Genomic DNA, 23,390 nt, shown 5'->3' on the forward strand with positions numbered 1-23,390 from the left:
TCAAAATGTTTTATTTGGTTCCACATGAACTAGCCGTCCAACAACAGATTAATTAAAAGAAGGACTATATCCGTAATTAAAAAAAAAAATAATGGGTGTTTTTTAACCTCCCGGGGTTTACCTATGCTAGACACACAGAGACAGAGCCAACCAGTAACAGGTATGAGCCACAGCAACCTGCAGCTGTTTCTATCAAAGAAGCCTGCAGCTGTTTCTATCAAAGAAGCTTGCAGCTGTTTCCCTTCTTGGGCATGTCCTTTCTTCTTTCTGTGACATGTTCTTTTATTTCTGACAGCTCAGCTTCAATAGTTTGAGTAAATGCAGTGAAATCGTATTCGTTGACATGGTAGTTTGATAACAGGAAAACACAAGGTTCCTGAATGCCAATCTGTTCTAAGTTAGCAATGCAATTATTACTGGTGGTTTAAAGTACTTCCTCTCTATTGTATTCAATGCCCTCTAATTCAGAAGAATGAATATCATTGTCAATTTGGGTACGAATAAAGTAGAACTGCTTCCCCATCTTTTCGATCTCCATGGCAAGATTTGTATCATTTTCTGTAAATCTTTTGGAAGCCATTATGACAAAGAAGTCATATCTATTCAAATCAACCTTCTTCACGTAATCCTTGGCCTGGAATGTAGGGGAACCAGTTCCGGGGAGATCCCATAAATTCACTCCAGGAAGGTTTGGATGCTTATAGGCCTTTGCTTCCATTGTCGTTTCTGTAACACCAACTGGGGCGGCCCCCTCATCATTTCTACGAAGACCTCTTAAAGCATTGATGAATGCTGATTTCCCTGAGCCAGTGCAACCTGTCACTGCAATGTTAAGGGTTTCATTCAACCCACACAAAGGAGAACTAGCCATTGTGTTTCTGGAAAAAAAACAGAAAGACATGTAAGATGGAATACACTGTGCCTCAGCAGCTATCACAGGATTGAGGTAGTCTGTGAATTGATGTCGCTCTATAAAGAGTTACTGCAGGAGGCTTAGTAGTGAGTATTGCTGCTGTATACTTATTCTCTGTGTACAATGCAGTGGATTGATTGTGGATAGTCAGGGTTATTACAGGGATTTGAGCATTATACATAAAGGATGAGGCTAAAGGAACAGGAGACAATACATAAAGAGAGAGCAGTGATGCAGTTGGTAACAATTACTTAAACCCTAATTAATAGTAAAACAACATAAGATGTAGGGCTACTTGGCTAGTAAACAGCTTTATCATCACCCACTAGACACTTCCCTTGTCTTCCCTTCTCCCCTTTACCTTCACCAAGTGAGCCACTCTGGACCATGTACTTTTAATAATAATAATAATAATAATAATAATAATAATAATATTCCATATTTGACAATGCAAATCATGTTTTATTTATTTATTGCATTTATATAGCGCTTTTTATACAAAACTATCTCAAAGCACTGTACAGTACATAGCAGAAAAAAAGAACAAACCACAATACATTTGTATAGCATGTCACATATACAACTGTAGAGGCCAAAACAGGGATACTATGTTCATATTTCCTGGTTTTAGTCAGAATTCTAGGAGTGGTATTCTGAACAAGCTGCAAGCAGGATAGCACATGTTTTAGGATACCAGAAAAAGTGCATTACAATAATCAATTCTAGATTAAACAAATGCATGCATTGGTCTCTTGGCATCAGATACGGAAATAATTGGCTATATTTCTTAAATGGTAAAAAGATACTTAAAGTAAATTCTCAAATGACAGATCATGCATTCGTGTATATGGTTTTAGTTTTTTCAGTTACAGAGCAGAAGCATATTTCCAGGCATGGAAACATCTTAATTAATATGTATTTGTAGAGCCTTTCATGTGAAACAATATCTCAAAGCACTTTAATTAGTAAAAAGAGTTTTCAAATGTAATCAGCTTAAAAATGTTTATATCACCAGCCCACTGTAATTCCATTCAAAAAAAGATTAAGTCAGGTCCCATAAATAAAAGTTTACTATGGCAAATTCTGAAGGTAATTTAGCATTTTACCATGTTTTCCCAATGTCAATACTGTATTTTCCATTGAATACCATATTTATCATTTCACCATACTTTAATAATCACTTTTGTTTTCTTTAATATTGCATACGGAAGTAAACTTTTATTAGGGATAAGATAAAAATATCAAACACTGCATTACAATCAATCAAGTATATATATATATATATATATATATATATATATATATATATATATATATATATATATATATATATATATATAGTGACAAAGCACAACTCACTCGGGTTCGTTGCCCCTTTAAGAACTTGACCCAGCAGACAGAAATTGAGTTTTCAGCGCGGTTGCGCTATTTTTAATAAACACAAGAATCAAACAGAACACACAAAATAAACACCTAGCTCTGTACGAGCACTAACTAACACACAGGAACACCCTGGCTAACACGGGACAGCTACACTGTTTCCCCGTCCTTACAAAACACACTGGTTTGAGACCGCACTTACTTTCTCACTCATGACTGCCAGGAAGCAGAGCACACCTTTCTGCCTCCTTCTCCTCAGCAGCCTAGAACAGACTAGCTGCCTCTCTTAAATACCCTGCACCTGGTTTTAATTTAACAATAGCTACCAGGTGCAGGGGATAATTAATAATAAAACAATTAACAAATCAAATTCAATGATAAACCAAAACAATTAAACTAAACAAATGTGCATTCTGCACATGTTTTCTACTCAGGGAGGCTTTAACCCCCTCCCTGCTGTGTTACAATATATATATATATATATATATATATATATATATATATATATATATATATATATATATATACACCTGTTAATTATTACATGAATAGTTGAACCTTATTATTCTTTAACAGACATACAGCTATTGCTTCTCACACTCTAACATTTCTGAGGGGAATTCCAGCGCGAGGTCCTGAACCTGAAGAGCAGTATAGAGGAGGGAGGGGGAGATGTCTGCATGTTCCTCCACTGTGCCTCATTTCCAAGGTGACAGAGTCAAGGCAGTTCAGATTCCTGAGGTTAGGTATTAATGTTAAGGAACTGAGTTGTCGAGGTGATTTTAGTTCATCCAAAATATAATCAAATTAAACCATACCTTATGTGTTAAGCTGTGATACTTCAATATAGGGGGCAGCTGGATGGAAAAGGGATGCTCTGGAAAGACAAACATATCAAAGCCTTGACTCGTCGTAACTGCTAAAGAAGGGGTACCCCTGCTGTTCACCTACTTGCTTGTGAGCTTTTCTACACATATGCACATCATTATATATGTTGATTAGTGGTTGCCACACCGCAATAATGCTACAGGATTAGCTATTTAGTTATGCAAATATCACAATTAATTGAATTCCAGTGACGTGTAAACCTAACGTATACAGGCATTTAAAATCTATTCAAGTGCTTTCTTCACCACCCGTTGAGTAGACTCTACAAACTGATCCAGTGAGTTTCTCAGCATCATGTAGGTGGTTCCAAAGGATGTTATTCCTCCAAGAATAGATCCAATGACAGGGATAACAAGGAGAGCATCATCAGCAATCATCATAGCACCACAGACAGATGAGATCAGTAACTTTGTGACAGACTGTGGGGTTATGTCAAACACAAATGGGTTCTGAACTTCTGCTGTGAGAACCTTCAGGGGTTTACCAACATTCAATGCAAGCCTCTGAAGGGACTGTGGATCTAGACCCAAGAACTCCCTGTAATACAAGAGTTCAACCACTAGTATAGCAATGTCACATGCAAAGGACAAACCCGGCACAGGAATTGCTCCAAATGCACCTGCAGCTGCTGCTACCATCCAGATTCTCTTCTTCAGGATCTGTTTTTTCTTTTCTATCACTTGCAAAGTAACGCTAGGAAGAGAGAGCCAAAACACATGCTTCTTCTTCTCTGGGAGCTCAGCTTCAATAGTTTGAGTAAATGCAGTGAAATCGTATTCGTTGACATGGTAGTTTGATAAGAGGAAAACACAAGGTTTCTGAATGCCAATCTGTATTAACTTAGAAATGCAATTATTTCTGGTGGTTTGAAGTACTTCCTCTCTATTGTATTCAATGCCCTCTAATTCATAAGAATGAATATCAATGTCAATTTGGTTACGAATAAAGTAGAACTGTTTCCCCATCTTTTCGATCTCCATGGCAAGATTTGCATCGTTTTCTGTAAATCTTTTGGCAGCCATTATGACAAAGAAGTCATATTTATTCAAATCAACCTTCTTCAGGTAATCCTTGGCCTGGAATGTAGTGGAACGAGTTCCGGGGAGATCCCATAAATTCACTCCAGGAAGGTTTGGATGCTTATAGGCCTTTGCTTCCCTTGTCGTTTCTGTAACACCAACTGGGGCGGCCCCCTCATCATTTCTACGAAGACCTCTTAAAGCATTGATGAATGCTGATTTCCCTGAGCCAGTGCAACCTGTCACTGCAATGTTAAGGGTTTCATTCTCCAAATTGTGTAATTTATCTTTGATCACAGGGATTACAGCTGCTAGTCCACCCTCGTTATAAAGCGATGTAAGACTTTTAGCTTCTTTATCACTGAAAAACTCACAGGAATGAGAACTGGCCATTGTGTTCCTAGAAAAAAAATGAGATTTGTGATTAGAGGCCAACATAGAATGATAAAAAAAAAAAATCAGGGAACATTTTTAAGGGATGCTGATACATTTTTATAAAGTTTAATAAAACTGATGTGTTCACATTTTAAAATGTTTAATAAAACATTTTTAGTGGATGAAAATGGTCCATTAAGCTGTACAGTTTCTTTAATGCCCTGAGCTGAGGAGAAACTGTACTTAAAGTGTCTGTAGCTAACAACATAATTTCATACATCATACCTGCCATGCACTAGAAAGGTCTTGGAGGTGCAGTTTTGAAAGAAACACAAGTTATAGCAAACATGTATTTTCATTTCAAAACATGCTATCTCGTACTACACTAGATTAAAACAAGTTTACAGTTTACTTTGCCTTCCCGGAAGTCTCTTACTGCTTTACTTCCCAGGTCATTTCACCCCAGTCTTCAGGGTCAAAGCATTTTACTGGCTGCAAAGCATGTCTGCCTGTGGCGGAGTGTCCCGCCCCTTTGTTTATTATTTATTTATATTATGATTTTTATATGTTTATATGACAGCGAAAGCTGATGATTATTTAACTAGCTTGGAAGGATGCGTGACTGATCAGCTACTGATTATTTAACTAGCTGACAGTCACGCATCCTTATTAAACTCGTGCAGACTTATTAAACTCGTGCAGACTAGAAGACTAGCTCTACCACCGCTACGCTCCCCTGCCTCCAAAGCCCGCTCCTTCTCCACCCTTGCTCCGCAGTGGTGGAATGACCTTCCTACAGATGTCAGGACTGCCCAGTCCCTGACCACACCTCCTTAAGACTCACCTCTTCAAAGAGCACCTGTAGAACTCCTCTGTTTGTATCCTGGGACACTATCACCCTTCATGTAAATGTGCTTTATTTTGCTCTTATCAGCCCCTATTTTACTGCATTTAATCCTGTACTGTAATCTGCCAAATTTTTAACCTGTAGTACTTTGTATTTAATCACATCCTGATGTAACTATCACTATTTAATCATATCCTGATGTAACTATCACTATTACCTGCTGTATTATTGAATTGTGGTTTGTCAAACTTGTACTTTACTTGAACAAAAGTTATTGTATTTCTTGCTCTTATTGTATTACTTGTATTGTAACGCTTGAAATGTTTTTGCTTACGATTGTAAGTCGCCCTGGATAAGGGCGTCTGCTAAGAAATAAATAATAATAATAATAATATGGCCGAGGAGTAATAATTAATTAATAGCTAGTTAACCCCTCGGCCAGAATATAAAAGCCTGCAGCTATCTGCGCTCAGGGGAGAGTGTACAGAGGAGAGTACGGGACAGCGAGCAAAGTGGGAGAGAGATTTCAAATCTAAACAACTGCTAAGCGTGCTGGTTTTACCCCAGCATGATACTTATTTGTTTATTTCTATTTGTTTGGCCAACGTGCCCTTTTGTTTGTAGTGTGTTGCTTGTTTAAATCTTTTGTTTGTTTATTATTTAATAAAACACTGAGTGCCGTAGCGCTCCAGTTTCACCACTGCCATTCATTGTTTTGGTTTCTGTTCCTGGTCTGTGATGTCACCACCCACACGCCACTCAACAACTCGGTCACACTGCCATTAGGAAGCAGCTGGTTGGTTACTGACAGGAAAGGAGGCCCTGAAGGGCAGAGACAATTTCACTCTCCAGGTGAAATGACCCAGGAAGTGCAAGACTGTCTAAAAACATGGCTTGTAAACAGAGATTTCTTTACAACGAAAATACATGTTTGCTAAAATGTGTTGTTTTCAAAACTGCGTATTTGAGATCTATATAGTGAATGAATGTGCATGGCAGGGGACATTTACAGAACTATTTAGACAGCTACAATTAGTCTTACCAATTGCTAATTACTAAGGTTATGCAGGGGTGCCATTACTCATATTCATACTTGTACACAGAGCCTCCATACACGTACAGACACCCCATCACAATGCTTAGCTCCCTAGGGGACCATTGACTGCCACTGTTTGAAATGTTGAAGTGCCTTTACGCCTCTGTGTTTCTGAACAGATGTAGAGACACGAACTAACATCACACACATAAAAAGGTTTGTAATGCCCGTTATAGACAAAAGAGAAATATGCATTCAAAATGTGAAAAATGTTCTTGTTGTTCTCCTTGTTGAAGATAAACATATAGGAATCAAAGATGTTCAACACAGGTGCAGAGATTGATGTAGATTTGTGACCAGAATGGCTTGCAGTGGTGACGTCAAAACAGAAACACAGACCCAAAACAATGAATGGTGGGGCAAACTGAAACGCTCCGGCGCTCAGCTTTTATTAAACAAAACAAACAGTTTAAACAAAACAAGACACTACAAAACAAAAGACGCCTTGGCAGTCTGAAACAAACAAGTATCGTACTGGTTTTTAGCCAGCACGTCTAGCAATTGTTATCTCTATTTTACCACAGACTTACGTCTCTCCTCTGACACTCTCTTCCCTGAGCGCAGACAGCTGCAAGTTGTTAGTAAGTCTGCATGAGTTTAGTAAGGATGCGTGACTGTCAGCTAGTTAAATAAATCAGTAGCTGATCAGTCACGCATCCTCACAAGGTTTTTAAAATACAAAAACAATAACAAATAATCATCGGCTTTCGCCGTCATATGAACAGATAAATCATAATATAAATAAATAATAAACAAAGAGGCGGGACACTCCGTCACAAGATTACACTGATTTATCTGCAACAGATTATTGTCAGCAGACGGGAGGATATTTTCCAAAGAAATGAAGAGAAATGGACTGGAGTGAAGAAATGGGACAACAAATGCAGCAACAAATACAGTGAGAAATGCAACTGCAGATGCAGCAATTACAACTCCTGCTACTGAAAACTCCCACTGCCCCACCATGACGCTATAGAAAGGAGCTCCCGAGTACAACCCACGGCTACAAGCCTGGACCTAAGCCTCTTTCACACTGGCGCTCCTCAGGTTGTGGGTCGACATGCTTCGACCCGAGCCGAGCGAAACAAAATGTACGATGGGCATTTGTAAGCGGATAAAGTAACAGTCATGCCTGCGTGAAGGTTTCACTTCTGCAAGGAACATTTCTGTTGTTCCGTGGCTTTTAGAGAAACAACACAGTTTCAGTGAAGAAGGACAACAGTCCTGCGAGGATCGGCCCAGTCAGATGAAACTTGGTAGATTGTTGTTCCGTGGTCCAAAAGTGTAGCGCAGAGGTGAGTTCCACGTTTCAAAGTTTTATTAGCCCTGTGCGCTACGAGATAAGAATCTAGTCATGTCTCTCTTATCAACGAGAGTGTTCTCCCTCTATGGAGGTGGTGTTGGAAGGTCTGTTTTGTTTGAAGCTATGGCAGGAAAGTGCTGTGGCCCAAGATGTTAGGGCAGCAGTGTGGAGTAGTGGTTAGGGCTCTGGACTCTTGACCGGAGGGTCATGGGTTCAATCCCCAGTCGGGGACACTGCTGTTGTACCCTTGAGCAAGGTATTTTACCTAGATTGCTCCAGTAAAAACCCAACTGTATAAATGGGTAATTGTATGTAAAAATAATGTGTTATCTTGTAACAATTGTAAGTCGCCCTGGATAAGGGCGTCTGCTAAGAAATAAATAATAATAATAATAATAATACTGGCAGGAAAGAGACTCAGAGACAGGATAGTGCTAATGCGCATGTCTATTAACCCTTTGCGGTCCTATGTCGGACCTGGTCCGACATTGCAACTTTCCCTTTCCCGTCCAATGTCAGACCCTGTCCGACATCATCAAAAAGACGTAAAAAACAGAGCTCTAGTCGTTTTTTCTCCACAAAAAGCTGAGAAAACCATTCAATGGCCGAGTGAGACTGATAGAACCCGAAAAAGAAAAAAATATTGAGCTTATCTCATAAATATAGAAAACCCCGACACCACATAGATAACACGGACATAAACAAACAGGATAGCTGCTTCTGCATCCAGCGCTCAAAGAATATCACAGACATTTGCAGAGCTTTTTTAGATGTTATAGTAATAAAATAATGACTTTAATCGCATTATTGAGGAGTTTGGTGATAAAACGAGTGATCAGGAGATGATTTATCGGTATGTACTATTATTAAGACGGATGTGAAAAATACAGCGAACAAGGGGTGGGGCGGGGCTTGAGATGCAGTACTGAGTGTCCTGTTGATATGCAGTGCCTTTTAAACCTGTTTTACTGTGAAAAAAAAATGTAAAGAGCGCGTCTAAAATAAACTGCACGTGTGAAAATAAATTGGACCTGACACGCTGAATAAATGTACCGCAAAGGGTTAAAAAAGCAGAAACAAACACAGCACGAGGGCCAAAATAAAAGCTTAAAACAAAAAAATAAATCACCAGTAGTCTGCGCATTCGTCTTCACTACACAGTTTTCAAAAGCACAGGTCAAACACATATTGGCAGAGATGGAATTAACCACGTCCCTGCCAAGCTTACATTTAAAATACACTTCTTAATTCCGCCCTGCCACATACCTCCCCCTTTGTATGCAGCACACATGGCTGCAACCAGCACACCAACCCCCTCCCACATTGTCTGTCTTTCTCCCTCTGGATTCTTGTTGGTGGGTTGGTGGGCGGGTTGGTCCCAACTCCAGTGCTTCCCCCCCAGAGACCGAGAACCAGCGACAGGGGACCAGGCGATGTGGACGAGGCATCAGGAGCGCAGGTGGGTGACTGGGTGGGTGTAGCAGCTGGCAGAGGTGCGAGCCCCAGCGGAGACCAGGCAACTGTGCCTGGTGATGTAGCAACCTGGGAACTAGTCCCAGCGACCAGAGGTCCAGACACCAATGCCGGTTGTCCAGGAGCACGGGTCAAGGGCTCCGACCCATAGGCAGCAGGTCCGGACACAGGGGTGATGGTCGGGGTTGTGGTGGTGATCTCCTTGCCTCCTTCTTCGGCAGAGGTGATTCTGAGTCTTCTGTCAGGGGTGCCCATTTAACCCCTCTTGTGACCTCTGGGCTGTTGTAAGGGGGCGCCCATTTAACCAGTGGTCAACCCTGGGCTTTTGTAAGGGGGCATCCGTTTAACCCCCTTTCTACCCCCTAAGCCCGAGTGACTTTTCCCCGCTCTGAGCTTTTCTACAGAGGTTGGCCCCAACGCTGGTCCCTCCAGTGGTAGTGAAGCTGGCAGCAGCGAGGGGCACTCTAGCAGTGGCTACACTGGCAGCTGTGCTGGACACTCCGGTGGCGGCGGCAGTGCTGGACCCTTTGGAGCAGATGTAGTGGCTGCTGAAGTTGGCCTGGCGATTGCCCTGCTGACTAGAGACGGTAGCAGTTCCTTCCCCTTTGCCACTGGAGATGGCGGGGTTTCTCCCTCTGACCCTGGAGACAGTGGGGCTTCTCCCTCTCGCGCTGGAGACAGCGGGGCTTCTCCCTCTCGCGCTGGAGACAGCGGGGCTTCTTCCCCAGGCGCTGGAGACAGCGGGGCTTCTACCTCTGGCTCTGGAGACAGCGGGGCTTCTACCTCTGACCCTGGAGACAGCGGGGCTTCTCCCTCTGGCACTGGAGACAGCAGGGCTTCTCCCTCTCGCGCTGGAGACAGCGGGGCTTCTCCCTCTGGCTCTGGAGACAGCGGGGCTTCTCCCTCTCGTGCTGGAGACAGTGGGGCTTCTCCCTCTGACCCTGGAGACAGCAGGGCTTCTCCCTCTCGCGCTGGAGACAGCAGGGCTTCTCCCTCTTGCGCGGGAGACAGCGGGGCTTCTCCCTCTCGGGCTGGAGACAGCGGGGCTTCTCCCTCTCGCGCTGGAGACAGCGGGGCTTCTCCCTCTCGCGCTGGAGACAGCGGGGCTTCTCCCTCTCGCGCTGGAGACAGCGGGGCTTCTCCCTCTCGCGCTGGAGACAGCGGGGCTTCTTCCCCAGGCGCTGGAGACAGCGGGGCTTCTACCTCTGGCTCTGGAGACAGCGGGGCTTCTACCTCTCGCGCTGGAGACAGCGGGGCTTCTCCCTCAGGTGCTGGAGACAGCGGGGCTTCTCCCTCTGGCGCTGGAGACAGCGGGGCTTCTCCCTCTGGCTCTGGAGACAGCGGGGCTTCTCCCTCTGGCTCTGGAGACAGCGGGGCTTCTCCCTCAGGTGCTGGAGACAGCAGGGCTTCTCCCTCAGGCGCTGGAGACAGCGGGGCTTCTCCCTCTGGCTCTGGAGACAGCGGGGCTTCTCCCTCTGGCTCTGGAGACAGCGGGGCTTCTCCCTCTCGCGCTGGAGACAGCAGGGCTTCTCCCTCTGACCCTAGAGACAGCGGGCCCTTCCCCTTCTTCCTCTTTCAGACAGGTCGCTCCTCCTTCTCTGGCGTTTGGGCAGGTAGCTCCTCCTCCTGATGTGGGAGAGGCAGCATAGCACCAAGTTTCCGAAATCCCTGCAGGCGTGGCACCAACCTTGGTCCTCGAGGCAGACGAGAAGGGCGTCTACTCCGTCATCCCAGGGTGCTTGGAAGGCAGAGGGGCTCACCTTGTACTGTTGGGTGGGTGGCTGGGATGGACCTTCATGTGGAAACATTCCGCAGCCGACCACCTTGTCTCTTGCGAAGGCCTCCATAAATGTAGTGTCTTCTTATGGGCACATGTCTCGGAGGTGCCCACCCGCTCCGCACCCTAGCTTTGTTTTTCACCTGCAGTCCTGCTCTGAGTCTCCAGAGACACGATCCCACTCTGACACCAACTGTGGCAGGATAGTGCTGTGGCCCAAGTTGTTACTGCCAGGAAACAGACCCAGAGACAGGGAAGCTGCAGTGAAGCGCTAATGCACACATTTATTAAAAGTTTCAAACAAAATAATCACAGAAAGGGTGGGCATTTGGCCACATTTCTCACGTTATTGTTGGCATTCCTGCCAAATTTACATTTAAAATACACTTCTTTACACTGGCAGGTTGAGGATTTTAACTAAAACAAGGAAAGAGAGACTAAAATGAAAGATACTGCTGCACACTGAAAAAAAATTATGTTTTTTTTTTTAAGCATCACAAGCAATATATCTTACCTTTGTTAAGATAAAAATCCCTGTCTTACAGGACGATATACTATTGCAGGATAAAATTGCTGTTGACTGTATGTACATCAGCGACACCATATCTCACAACAACACAAAAACATAAATACCTAAAATAAATACCTGGTTTTTAACAGCAACAAACTCAAAAAATATCTTACTGTTGTTAAGATAAAAGCCCTGTTCTCTTACAGGACTGACGAGAGATATTGCTTTGCTTATCAACAAAATGCACTGAATGCACAAAGTAGCAGTAAATGAAACAGTAGTAATAGTGTGACAGAAAAATATAATAGTAATAGTATGACAGAAAAATATAATACAAATGTATTTTTATATAGCTCTGGACAAAGCTAACTCTTAAAACTCAGCCCATTCATTTTGGGGGCGCCAGCGCACCAAAAGTTACACACATATTACTCAGGCACCATAAAAGCCACCTACCTGTTTAAAAGCACAGACTCGGGGCTCTCCAAAGACATATTCAGTGTGTGTATGCGGTACTCCTAACCAGAACTATGACGGCCTGAAGTTAAGCATCTCATCATGAGTTCACAGGTTTCGTTTTGCTCCGTCTTTGAAGCAGCTCAACTGAAAGGGGAGGTATCGCTTTCCTCAGCTTCCCCCCCATCACCCCCCCCCCCATGTTCATTTCATATTGAGGTTTAATGGTGCAGTGTTTTTTTTTCATATATTCTCATCTCTGCCAGGTATAGTATGCCTGATCCTGTTGCAACTTACATAATATGAACGGACATGTTGTGGCCTTTCATTTGATTTGTAACATGCACACAGTACTATCTAGTAGTTACATTTTGCAGGTGGGACCGTGGGAACCTGGAAGTGTGTACTGCCAGCATTATAAATACCGGCACCGCAAGGGTGCAGCAGAGCAATGTACCTGTGTTTTGGTGTTCCTGTGTTGCCGTGGTTCCCCCTGTGACGAGGTAAGCCAGTTGCACTATTGTTTTGCTCCCTCTGAATCTTTGTTAAGTGCAAAGTGTTCTGGTGTTCTGGTTTTATTGTATTGTTTACTGGTATAGTGCAGGGTGAGTCGGCGCACATACTCTGGATGTAATAGTGCCGTGCAGCGTTCAGCTAGTTTTTAGTGTGTGTGTCTATAGGAGCTGAGAGAGAGAGAGAGAGAGAGAGAGAGAGAGAGAGAGAGAGAGAGAGAGAGAGAGAGAGAGAGAGAGAGAGAGAGAGAGAGAGAGAGAGAGAGAGAGAGAGAGAGAGAGAGAGAGAGAGAGAGAGAGAGAGAGAGAGAGAGAGAGAGAGAGAGAGAGAGAGAGAGAGAGAGAGAGAGAGAGAGAGAATCACTATTGTGGCTGCTTTGAACGTTCAGTCAAGTCAGGTGCTGGGTTGTGTTTTCCTTTTGAATTGTGCACTGTTAAGTCTGGTGTGGTGATTTTGTTTGTAGGTACACTTTTAATATATTTACTTTATTATTCATGTGTGGTTTATTTTATCACAGGTGGTGCTTGACTGCCCTCTGGGATTTGGTGGGTGGAGCAGCCAAACATTATTTATTAATTGAATGGACGTTTCTCTATCTCTCCTCTAGGTGTCGCTGGGGACAATAAGTAAATAATTATTTTGAGTGCAAGATATATGGTTAAGATTGTATCTATTGCACTGCAGCAATTGTTGATTTTAGTTTTGTTATTTTGTTGTCGATAATAAAGATTTTGCTGAAAAGAGCACAACCAATTTCCATTATTTTGTCTTTTCATTTATTTGAGAGGGGCTCTATGTGGGGTACCCAAATATTGCTGCTTTATAAATAAGGTTATTGGAGGTTCTATTCCTCGTTAAACTATATAGACGGCGTAGTTCGATAGCGACCTGGACAGTTAAGTAGAAAAGATCGCGGGCGCTACATAAACATACATAAATGAAAACAGCGAAAAACAGGCGGAAACAGGGCTGAGTGTAAAGAGTGGAGCGCTGGTTAAAAAGAAAATAACTTTTTTCTCTGCATGCAAAAACTTCACGTCAGGCAATGGCAAAAGCAATGGAGAGTGCTCTGTCTCAAAGTGATGAACAGCTGTAGGTCTCCTGAAAGCAGCTTATTTTTAAAGCAACGCCATTGTGAATGCAGTAATTATAATATATATATATATATATATATATATATATATATATATATATATATATATATATATATATATATATATATATATAAAGTGCCTTTTTTTCTTTTCTTGCCATTCCCCCCAGCACTGGGGGAAAATCCTCCCGGCACACACTGTGCACAATAATTGCAAAAACCATTTCATTTGACAAAAAAAGTGCAAACAGAAACTAAAAAATGTAGCAGGGAGAGCTGGCACAAAGACTTCCACTTCCATAATACATTTATTTTATTATATATATATATATATATATATATATATTATATATATATATATATATATATATATATATATATATATATATATATAGACACACACATACACACGCACGCACGCACACACGTACATATACTGTATATAACCACTTACCAAAATGATGCTTCTGCAGACGTTGGAAAAAAGTGTCACTTTTCAGTGGGTATTGATACTGTGGATTCAGGTTTAAATTAAAGTAGCTGGTGAACGTCTTTATATTTAACAAGCAGGTACATCATGTGATTTAACTTCTGCTTCTGGGAAATATCATGCTACAGATAAACAGGCTGGGGTGTGTCTTTATATCAGGGGGCTAAAGCCGGGCACACAGATAAACCTGTAGTCATGGCTCAATGTAGCAGGGAGAGCTGGCACGAAGACTTCCACTTCCATAATACTGAATCCTGTATTACATCCCTGTGTAATAAAATACAGCTCACTTCTGTACAAATCCAAAAAGCATGTATGAGAGTCTCTCATTGCAGACATGTTAGGTCCCATCCAGGAAACAATCTGCACAGCTTAGATCTGTAAATATATATTCTATCGGGGACCTGGTACTGAAGAAGGCTTAAGTTTTCATCTCACCTCTCATTAACCTCTGTACTGTAGGTTTTGTGCTATGAAGAGATAACATAAAGAGCAGTACAGTGCAGCACATCTGACTTTCGTACAGTATGGGTTTCTCGGCTCTTTTTTTGTCCAGCACACAAAGCATGGGAGACTCTAATATGATGTTGTTACTTTCTGAAGAACAAAGTCTCAGTTTATGCTTCAAACTAAAACACAGCACACAGACTGTTGGTGTCATATGCAGTTAAGAAAACCGATTCCAGACAGTTACAGTATTTTACAATAAATCAGTAGGAAATGTAATACTATCTGATGATTTTTTAAGGTAAATTAAACATGTGGCGCCACCTACTGGGCTTATTGTAAAGGCAATTCAACACTAAACAAGACTGTCGATGGAAATCAGCACCCTGTCAGGGCTATAAATTCAAGGTAAGAGTCATCACTAACATGAGGAAGTAGACCACCATGTCATGCCCACTGTATGCACGTGTAAAGATGTCATTTGATATAAAGACAGACAAGTAGATGCAGATCCAGGGAGGCACACACTGGTGTTAGTATGTTTCCCAGCTCTAAAAAAAGCAGTGAATTTTCCAGGCTGGGTAAAGATTAATAAAATCAACCCCTCACTTTATCTGTATGACCTTCACAACCTTTATTTTGTGAGACACAGAGCAGAAGGATACACAGACTAATGGAATTGGGTGAAGACATAATTGTTCGGCCTGGCATTTTCAAAGTTGTACTATTAGAAATCTGGTTTAGGCTGACAGTATTAAGATTAAGATGTATCTGACTTTTGCTGTATTTGGCTAGTGTTTAACCTGTTGTACTGTTTTGTATATTTTAAACAGAATTTTTACTTCATTGTAAAAATGGTATTGCATTATATATCATTTCAATTTTATTGAAAATGAAGAACTGAACAAGATAAAGCAAACAAGCTATGCAGATTATGCTGAAGCATGAACTCAGCAAACAGAGTGTACAGATCTATTGGTGAGATATGCAGTAATCAATCTTCCCCAATCCCCGCGAGCTATAGTTTTAAGCTTTAAGGGGTAGATTCACTAAGATGGGTCAGTCGCAGCACAAACATAGCGCAGTTTGCATTTTCGTTGCAACATTTAGCAAAGTAAACATTTTGTCCTATGTGCTAAGAGAAAATATGTTAATGAAAAGAGCCGCAATATACTAATTTAAATATTTGTTGTGTCTTTGTGACAGAGATCGAATGATTCTTGGTGTTAGAGCTCCCTCCCGACCTGTGAGGGCGCTGTGTAAAGGGAACAGAGTACCCTGGACTAAATGGCATGACAATTTATTCCTTGGGTTAGGTGGAAGTCTGCCATCTAGAAAAGGGGCGGAGCTACGGTACCCAAACTCAATGACCCGGACGGGAAACGGCATGTCATCCGCGGACTGGAGGAACGAATGCGCTCGTTAACCTAGGGGTCATGGGGGAGGGTATAAAGGGGTTGTAGTGTAATGTGATCTGTTCCTTTTGTAAATGGTTAGATCAACCTAAAAAGGAGACTCCTGTGATTCCAGAAAACCGTGAGTGTTGTGTTTGTTTGTCAGTGTTAGTAAAACCTGTTTGTCTGTTGTTATAGACTACCACTAACATAATCCGGAGCTGTAGTGAAAGCTGTTAACTGTGTTTGTGTTTTGTGTTTCGTGTGGGTGGGATAAAGACTGGACTTTCTGGTTACCCGGGGATTTACAGACGAAGTGATACACGCCGCTGTATCACTTCTTCATTTATAATTTACAGGTGTTTCCCATAAGGCTCTGGACATTGTAATCATCAATAAACACCCTTGCACCTGGATATCATTGTCTGTCTGTTTATTCCGCACTGCATTGCATTCACCTGTGTTCACTCACCACCAGTCTTCTTAAATAACAGCAGGAGCTGAGTTGTGGTTTGCTGCAGCAGAGGGTGCCTGAAGTTTAAAGTATATGCATGCAATAGTGCAAGAATCTAAATAACATTGTTTTGTTAAATGTAAACGTCAACTGTACAATGCACTGTTCCCTCTTCAGTTAACCTATTTTAACTGAAGAGGGAACAGTCGGACTGTAGCCTGGTTAGCAAGTCGGGGACGGACTTAAGGCTGGCACAGGAGAGTGTAGTGTGCACAGGGGAAGGCAGCAGCAGGGCTGGTAGGTGACGTAAGCACACACAGAGACATAAGCCCGATATATACGCTACTTGTAAGGGAGCCGGCTCTTTTGTACAGCGGTATCGGCACTATGCTTTAGTACGAGAGGTCCTGGGTTCACGCCCGCCCTTCATCCGTGTGTGGATTGCCTCGCCCTGTGTGATGCCCCTGCATTAACTGAGGTTCGCTACAATATATATATATATATATTTTTGCTCAAAGAGCCAGCTGCCCAACGTTTCGATATGTTGTACATATCTTTCTCAAGAGAGCTATATATATACAGTGCCTTGCGAAAGTATTCGCCCCCCTTGAACTTTGCGACCTTATGCCACATTTCAGGCTTCAAACATAAAGATATGAAACTGTAATTTTTTGTGAAGAATCAACAACAAGTGGGACACAATCATGAAGTGGAACGAAATTTATTGGATATTTCAAACTTTTTTAACAAATAAAAAACTGAAAAATTGGGCGTGCAAAATTATTCAGCCCCTTTACTTTCAGTGCAGCAAACTCTCTCCAGAAGTTCAGTGAGGATCTCTGAATGATCCAATGTTGACCTAAATGACTAATGATGATAAATAGAATCCACCTGTGTGTAATCAAGTCTCCGTATAAATGCACCTGCACTGTGATAGTCTCAGAGGTCCGTTTAAAGCGCAGAGAGCATCATGAAGAACAAGGAACACACCAGGCAGGTCCGAGATACTGTTGTGGAGAAGTTTAAAGCCGGATTTGGATACAAAAAGATTTCCCAAGCTTTAAACATCCCAAGGAGCACTGTGCAAGCGATAATATTGAAATGGAAGGAGTATCAGACCACTGCAAATCTACCAAGACCTGGCCGTCCCTCTAAACTTTCAGCTCATACAAGGAGAAGACTGATCAGAGATGCAGCCAAGAGGCCCATGATCACTCTGGATGAACTGCAGAGATCTACAGCTGAGGTGGGAGACTCTGTCCATAGGACAACAATCAGTCGTATACTGCACAAATCTGGCCTTTATGGAAGAGTGGCAAGAAGAAAGCCATTTCTTAAAGATATCCATAAAAAGTGTTGTTTACAGTTTGCCACAAGCCACCTGGGAGACACACCAAACATGTGGAAGAAGGTGCTCTGGTCAGATGAAACCAAAATCGAACTTTTTGGCAACAATGCAAAACGTTATGTTTGGCGTAAAAGCAACACAGCTCATCACCCTGAACACACCATCCCCACTGTCAAACATGGTGGTGGCAGCATCATGGTTTGGGCCTGTTTTTCTTCAGCAGGGACAGGGAAGATGGTTAAAATTGATGGGAAGATGGATGGAGCCAAATACAGGACCATTCTGGAAGAAAACCTGATGGAGTCTGCAAAAGACCTGAGACTGGGACGGAGATTTGTCTTCCAACAAGACAATGATCCAAAACATAAAGCAAAATCTACAATGGAATGGTTCACAAATAAACATATCCAGGTGTTAGAATGGCCAAGTCAAAGTCCAGACCTGAATCCAATCGAGAATCTGTGGAAAGAACTGAAAACTGCTGTTCACAAATGCTCTCCATCCAACCTCACTGAGCTCGAGCTGTTTTGCAAGGAGGAATGGGCAAAAATTTCAGTCTCTCGATGTGCAAAACTGATAGAGACATACCCCAAGCGACTTACAGCTGTAATCGCAGCAAAAGGTGGCGCTACAAAGTATTAACTTAAGGGGGCTGAATAATTTTGCACGCCCAATTTTTCAGTTTTTTATTTGTTAAAAAAGTTTGAAATATCCAATAAATTTCGTTCCACTTCATGATTGTGTCCCACTTGTTGTTGATTCTTCACAAAAAATTACAGTTTCATATCTTTATGTTTGAAGCCTGAAATGTGGCAAAAGGTCACAAAGTTCAAGGGGGCCGAATACTTTCGCAAGGCACTGTATATATATATATATATATATATATATATATATATATATATATATATATATATATAGTACTGTGCAAAAGTTTTAGGCAGGTGTGAAAAAATGCTGTAAAGTAAGAATGCTTTCAAAAATAGACATGTTAATAGTTTATATTTATCAATTAACAAAATGCAAAGTGAGTGAACAGAAGAAAAATCTACATCAAATCAATATTTGGTCTGACCACCCTTTGCCTTCAAAACAGCATCAATTCTTCTAGGTACACTTGCACACAGTTTTTGAAGGAACTCGGCAGGTAGGTTGGCCCAAACATCTTGGAGAACTAACCACAGTTCTTCTGTGGATTTAGGCAGCCTCAGTTGCTTCTCTCTCATCATGTAATCCCAGACAGACTCGATGATGTTGAGATCAGGGCTCTGTGGGGGTCATACCATCACTTCCAGGACTCCTTGTTCTTCTTTATGCTGACGATAGTTCTTAATGACTTTCGCTGTATGTTTGGGGTCGTTGTCATGCTGCAGAATAAATTTGGGGCCAATCAGATGCCTCCCTGATGGTATTGCATGATGGATAAGTATCTGCCTGTACTTCTCAGCATTGAGGAGACCATTAATTCTGACCAAATCCCCAACTCCATTTGCAGAAATGCAGCCCCAAACTTGCAAGGAACCTCCACCATGCTTCACTGTTGCCTGCAGACACTCATTCGTGTACCACTCTCCAGCCCTTCGGCGAACAAACTGCCTTCTGCTACAGCCAAATATTTCAAATTTTGACTCATCAGTCCAGAGCACCTGCTGCCATTTCTCTGCACCCCAGTTCCTGTGTTTTCGTGCATAGTTGAGTCGCTTGGCCTTGTTTCCACGTCGGAGGTATGGCTTTTTGGCCGCAAGTCTTCCATGAAGGCCACTTCTGACCAGACTTCTCCGGACAGTAGATGGGTGTACCAGGGTCCCACTGTTTTCTGCCAATTCTGAGCTGATGGCACTGCTGGACATCTTCCGATTGCGAAGGGAAGTAAGCATCATGTGTCTTTCATCTGCTGCAGTAAGTTTCCTTGGCCGACCAGTGCGTCTACGGTCCTCAACGTTGCCCGTTTCTTTGTGCTTCTTCAAAAGAGCTTGGACAGCACATCTGGAAACCCCTGTCTGCCTTGAAATTTCTGCCTGGGAGAGACCTTGCTGATGCAGTATAACTACCTTGTGTCTTGTTGCTGTGCTCAGTCTTGCCATGGTGTATGACCCTTGACAGTACACTGTCTTCAGCAACCTCACCTTGTTAGCTGAGTCTGGCTGTTCCTCACCCAGTTTTATTTCTCCTACACAGCTGTTTCTGTTTCAGTTAATGATTGTGTTTCAACCTACATATTGAATTGATGATCATTAGCACCTGTTTGGTATCATTGTTTAATCATACACCTGACTATATGCCTACAAAATCCCTGACTTTGTGCAAGTGTACCTAGAAGAATTGATGCTGTTTTGAAGGGAAAGGGTGGTCACACCAAATATGGATTTGATGTAGATTTTTCTTCTGTTCACTCACTTTGCATTTTGTTAATTGATGAATATAATCTATTAACATGTCTATTTTTGAAAGCATTCTTACTTTACAGCATTTTTTCACACCTGCCTAAAACTTTTGCACAGTACTGTATGTTATATATATATATATATATATATATATATATATATATATATATATATATATATATATATATATATATATATATATATACACACACACACAGTGCCTTGCAAAAGTATTCAGACCCCTGACGAATTCTCTCATATTACTGAATTACAAATGGTACATTAAAATTTCGTTCTGTTTGATATTTTATTTTAAAACACTGAAACTCAAAATGCCCAACGTTTCGATATGTTGTACATATCTTTCTCAAGGGAGCCTGTGTTTGAATCCAAACATTGGAGGTATTTATAGGTTTTTGATGGCATGACAACTACTTGTTATTGTTTACATTCAAATTCATGATTTATTCTTACATGATGTAATGGTGTTCTATATATCGTGACATCATTTGTACTTCTATTTTTGAATCTGTATTAATTCTAATTAACACTACTTTATATAAACTTATATTTTTATTATATCATGCAATGCTGGCTCTGAGGATCAGTCTAGATTTGGCCTCCCCAGCGCATCAGCATGCATAACTTTTGAATGAATTGTGTTTATTTATTTAAATGTTATATATTTATTGAAGTTAATTAGTTCATTCTTTTCTGTTGAGTCCCGCTGGCATAATCGTGTTCAGTCTATTTATCCATTTACTTTCTTTTATTCTTCTATATGTCGCATTGTCTAATTTGAGCTGTTCTAATACTACAAACTTTACATCATTTATGTCATGTCCCTGACTGGTGAAGTGCTGTACTATTGGTTCATTCATTTTTTTATTTCTAATTAATGAAAGGTGGTTCTGAATTCTTTTATATAAAGTAGTTCCAGTCTCTCCAACATATTTGATTTCATCACATTTTTCACAGGCTATTCCATAAACAACATTGCTATTTTTACAGTAGGTATTAGTTTTTAGTGGATATGTGGTGTTCTTATGTTTAATTATATTTTTACGTTTGTCTATGTATTTACACACTTTACATCTACTAGTGCATATGTTCGTAGAACCTATTTTGTCAATTATTCTTTTATGTTTACTGTGAACTAAAATATCACCTAAATTAGCTTCTCTTTTGAATGCTACAACTGGGGCCTTAAGAAATACTTTTTTTAAATTTTTCTGAATTATGTAGAATCCGCAAGTGTTTCCAAACTATTTTAGAAATATTGGGCAAAAGTTTAGAGTAAGTCATTATTAATGGGACTCTTTTGACCTTTTTATCTCTATTTTTATAATCTAGTAGATCATCTCTTTTTAGTTTATCCACTTTTCTTAACTCCGTCTCTATAATTCTTTCTTTGTATCCTCTTTTTTTAAGATTTGTTTTTAATACATTTCTTTGTTTTACATAGTCACTTTCTTTTGAGCATATTCTTCGTATTCTTATTCCTAGACCCTTTGGGATTGCCCTTTTAGTGTGTATCGGATGTGCAGAGGACATGTGTAAATACTGGTGCATGTCAGTAGGTTTACAGAAGAGGTCAGTCTCAATTGAACCTTCTTCAAGTTTTACTATGGTATCTAAAAATTCTATATCTTTCCTTGTCCATCGAAGGTCCACCTTAATATTACTGTGTATTTCATTTGCCATTTTATGAAACTGGAAAAGAGATTCTTCTCCATGTGTCCAAACCCCAAAAATATCATCTACAAACTGAATGTATTCTAAAGGTTCTCTTTCCGATTTTCTAAGTAATTGTTCTTCCCATTTTCCCATGTATGTACTGGCAAAATGCATTCCTAATTTAGATCCTATTGCGGTACCATCGTTTTGTTTGTAATTCTTATCAACAAATGTAAAATAACTGTTTTCTAAAACTATGTTGATCATGTTCAGTACCTCTGCTGTAGGTATTGATTTATCTAGTCTATTATCTAGTGCTTTTTGACAAGCTTCTAAAGTTTCTTTACGAGGGACACTTGGGTACAAGGATTTTACATCCATGCAAAATAAAATTGTATTCTCTGGAAGGTTGTGTTTTATTGATTCAAGTCTTTTTAAAAATTGTGTTGTATCCTTAACATAGCTTGGTAATTTCTCAACGTGCGACCTAAGTTGTTTTTCTGCTATTTCAGCTATAATGTGTGTTGGATTATCAATTGTACTGACTATCATTCGCATAGGGTGATTTTCTTTGTGCATTTTAGGATTTCCTCTTGCTAGGCCTGTTCTTGCATTATGTGGCTGCATGTATTTTTTTAATTCTTTTGATATAATGCCTTTATTGTATAGTCTCTCCGCAATTTCCTTAACCTCTTTTACCGATTTATTGATCTTATTGCTCTTAACTTCTTCATATGTATATGTATTATTTAATTCACATTCTACAGATTTCATATAGTCATCTGTGTTCATTATCACTATTCCTGAGCCTTTATCTGCTGGTCTTATCATTATATCATCATCATTTAACAACTCAGTCATAGCTTGTTCTTCAATATTGGTTCAATTAAGTTTACATCTTTTCTTTAGTCCTACTATTATTTCTTGTTCAACTACTTCAATATACATATCTAATCATTTATCTCTTCCATCCGGAGGAGTCCATGTGCTTGTACTATTAACCTTAATCCCATGTTCATAATTACCCTCTGAATCCGAGATATTTTCATTGAAAAAATATTCTGCTAATCTCATGCGTCTCTCCCACGCCTTTAATTCAGTGGCCAGTTTATCTTTATCGATGTATCTTTTAGTCGGTATAAACTTAAGTCCTTTACTCAGTACCGCTTTTTGGGATGTGGTGAAAGTTTTACTTGATAAATTGAATACTATGTCTTCTGTCTTATCTTTTGTGTATTTGGTACCATGTCTATTTTTGGGTCTCCTATCTTTCTGTTTTGAATTCTCTGTCCTATTCATGTTTAACTCTCTATTTTGCATTTTATTATTTACTTTAACCTGGTTTATTTTTACTGTTTTAGATTTATTTTGATTATCTTTCTTAATTATGCCACAGTATTTAGATTTTCTTCCGGTTTCATTGTCTTTAAATACAATAACTGAGAAATGGTTATTGTTGTATAAAAGATTAATTGGATCGTTCTTATTTTTAATATATTCTATTGTGCCTTCGTATTTAAAACAGTCCTTATTCTTTAAGTCTATGTATTCGTGT

The 23,390-nt window shown here is 40.6% G+C and overlaps 2 protein-coding genes across 2 annotated transcripts; both read right to left on the reverse strand.

The window, feature by feature from the left end:
- Positions 1–217: 217 nt before the first annotated feature.
- LOC117423624 (interferon-inducible GTPase 1-like) lies at positions 218–872 on the reverse strand. The gene is given in 1 exon segment (XM_034928794.2): positions 218–872. A coding segment is annotated over 1 exon segment (654 nt). The 5' UTR covers position 872.
- A 1,954-nt stretch (positions 873–2,826) lies between these two features.
- Positions 2,827–14,215, reverse strand: LOC117970838 (interferon-inducible GTPase 5-like). Its single transcript, XM_058989975.1, has 2 exons — positions 14,099–14,215; positions 2,827–4,600 (listed from the first exon to the last, which is right to left on the reverse strand). Exon 2 carries the CDS (start codon positions 4,591–4,593, stop codon positions 3,406–3,408), a length of 1,188 nt encoding a protein of 395 aa, XP_058845958.1. The 5' UTR covers positions 4,594–4,600; positions 14,099–14,215; the 3' UTR covers positions 2,827–3,405.
- Positions 14,216–23,390: the final 9,175 nt, after the last annotated feature.

This window comes from Acipenser ruthenus, chromosome 17 (genome assembly GCF_902713425.1).
Source record: "Acipenser ruthenus chromosome 17, fAciRut3.2 maternal haplotype, whole genome shotgun sequence".
In the NCBI taxonomy this organism is placed as follows: Eukaryota; Metazoa; Chordata; class Actinopteri; order Acipenseriformes; family Acipenseridae; genus Acipenser; species Acipenser ruthenus.

Bases quoted from the DNA above. Each gene is read 5' to 3' on its own strand.
- LOC117970838 (XM_058989975.1), bottom strand. From the start codon at position 4,593: ATGGCCAGTTCTCATTCCTGTGAGTTTTTCAGTGATAAAGAAGCTAAA.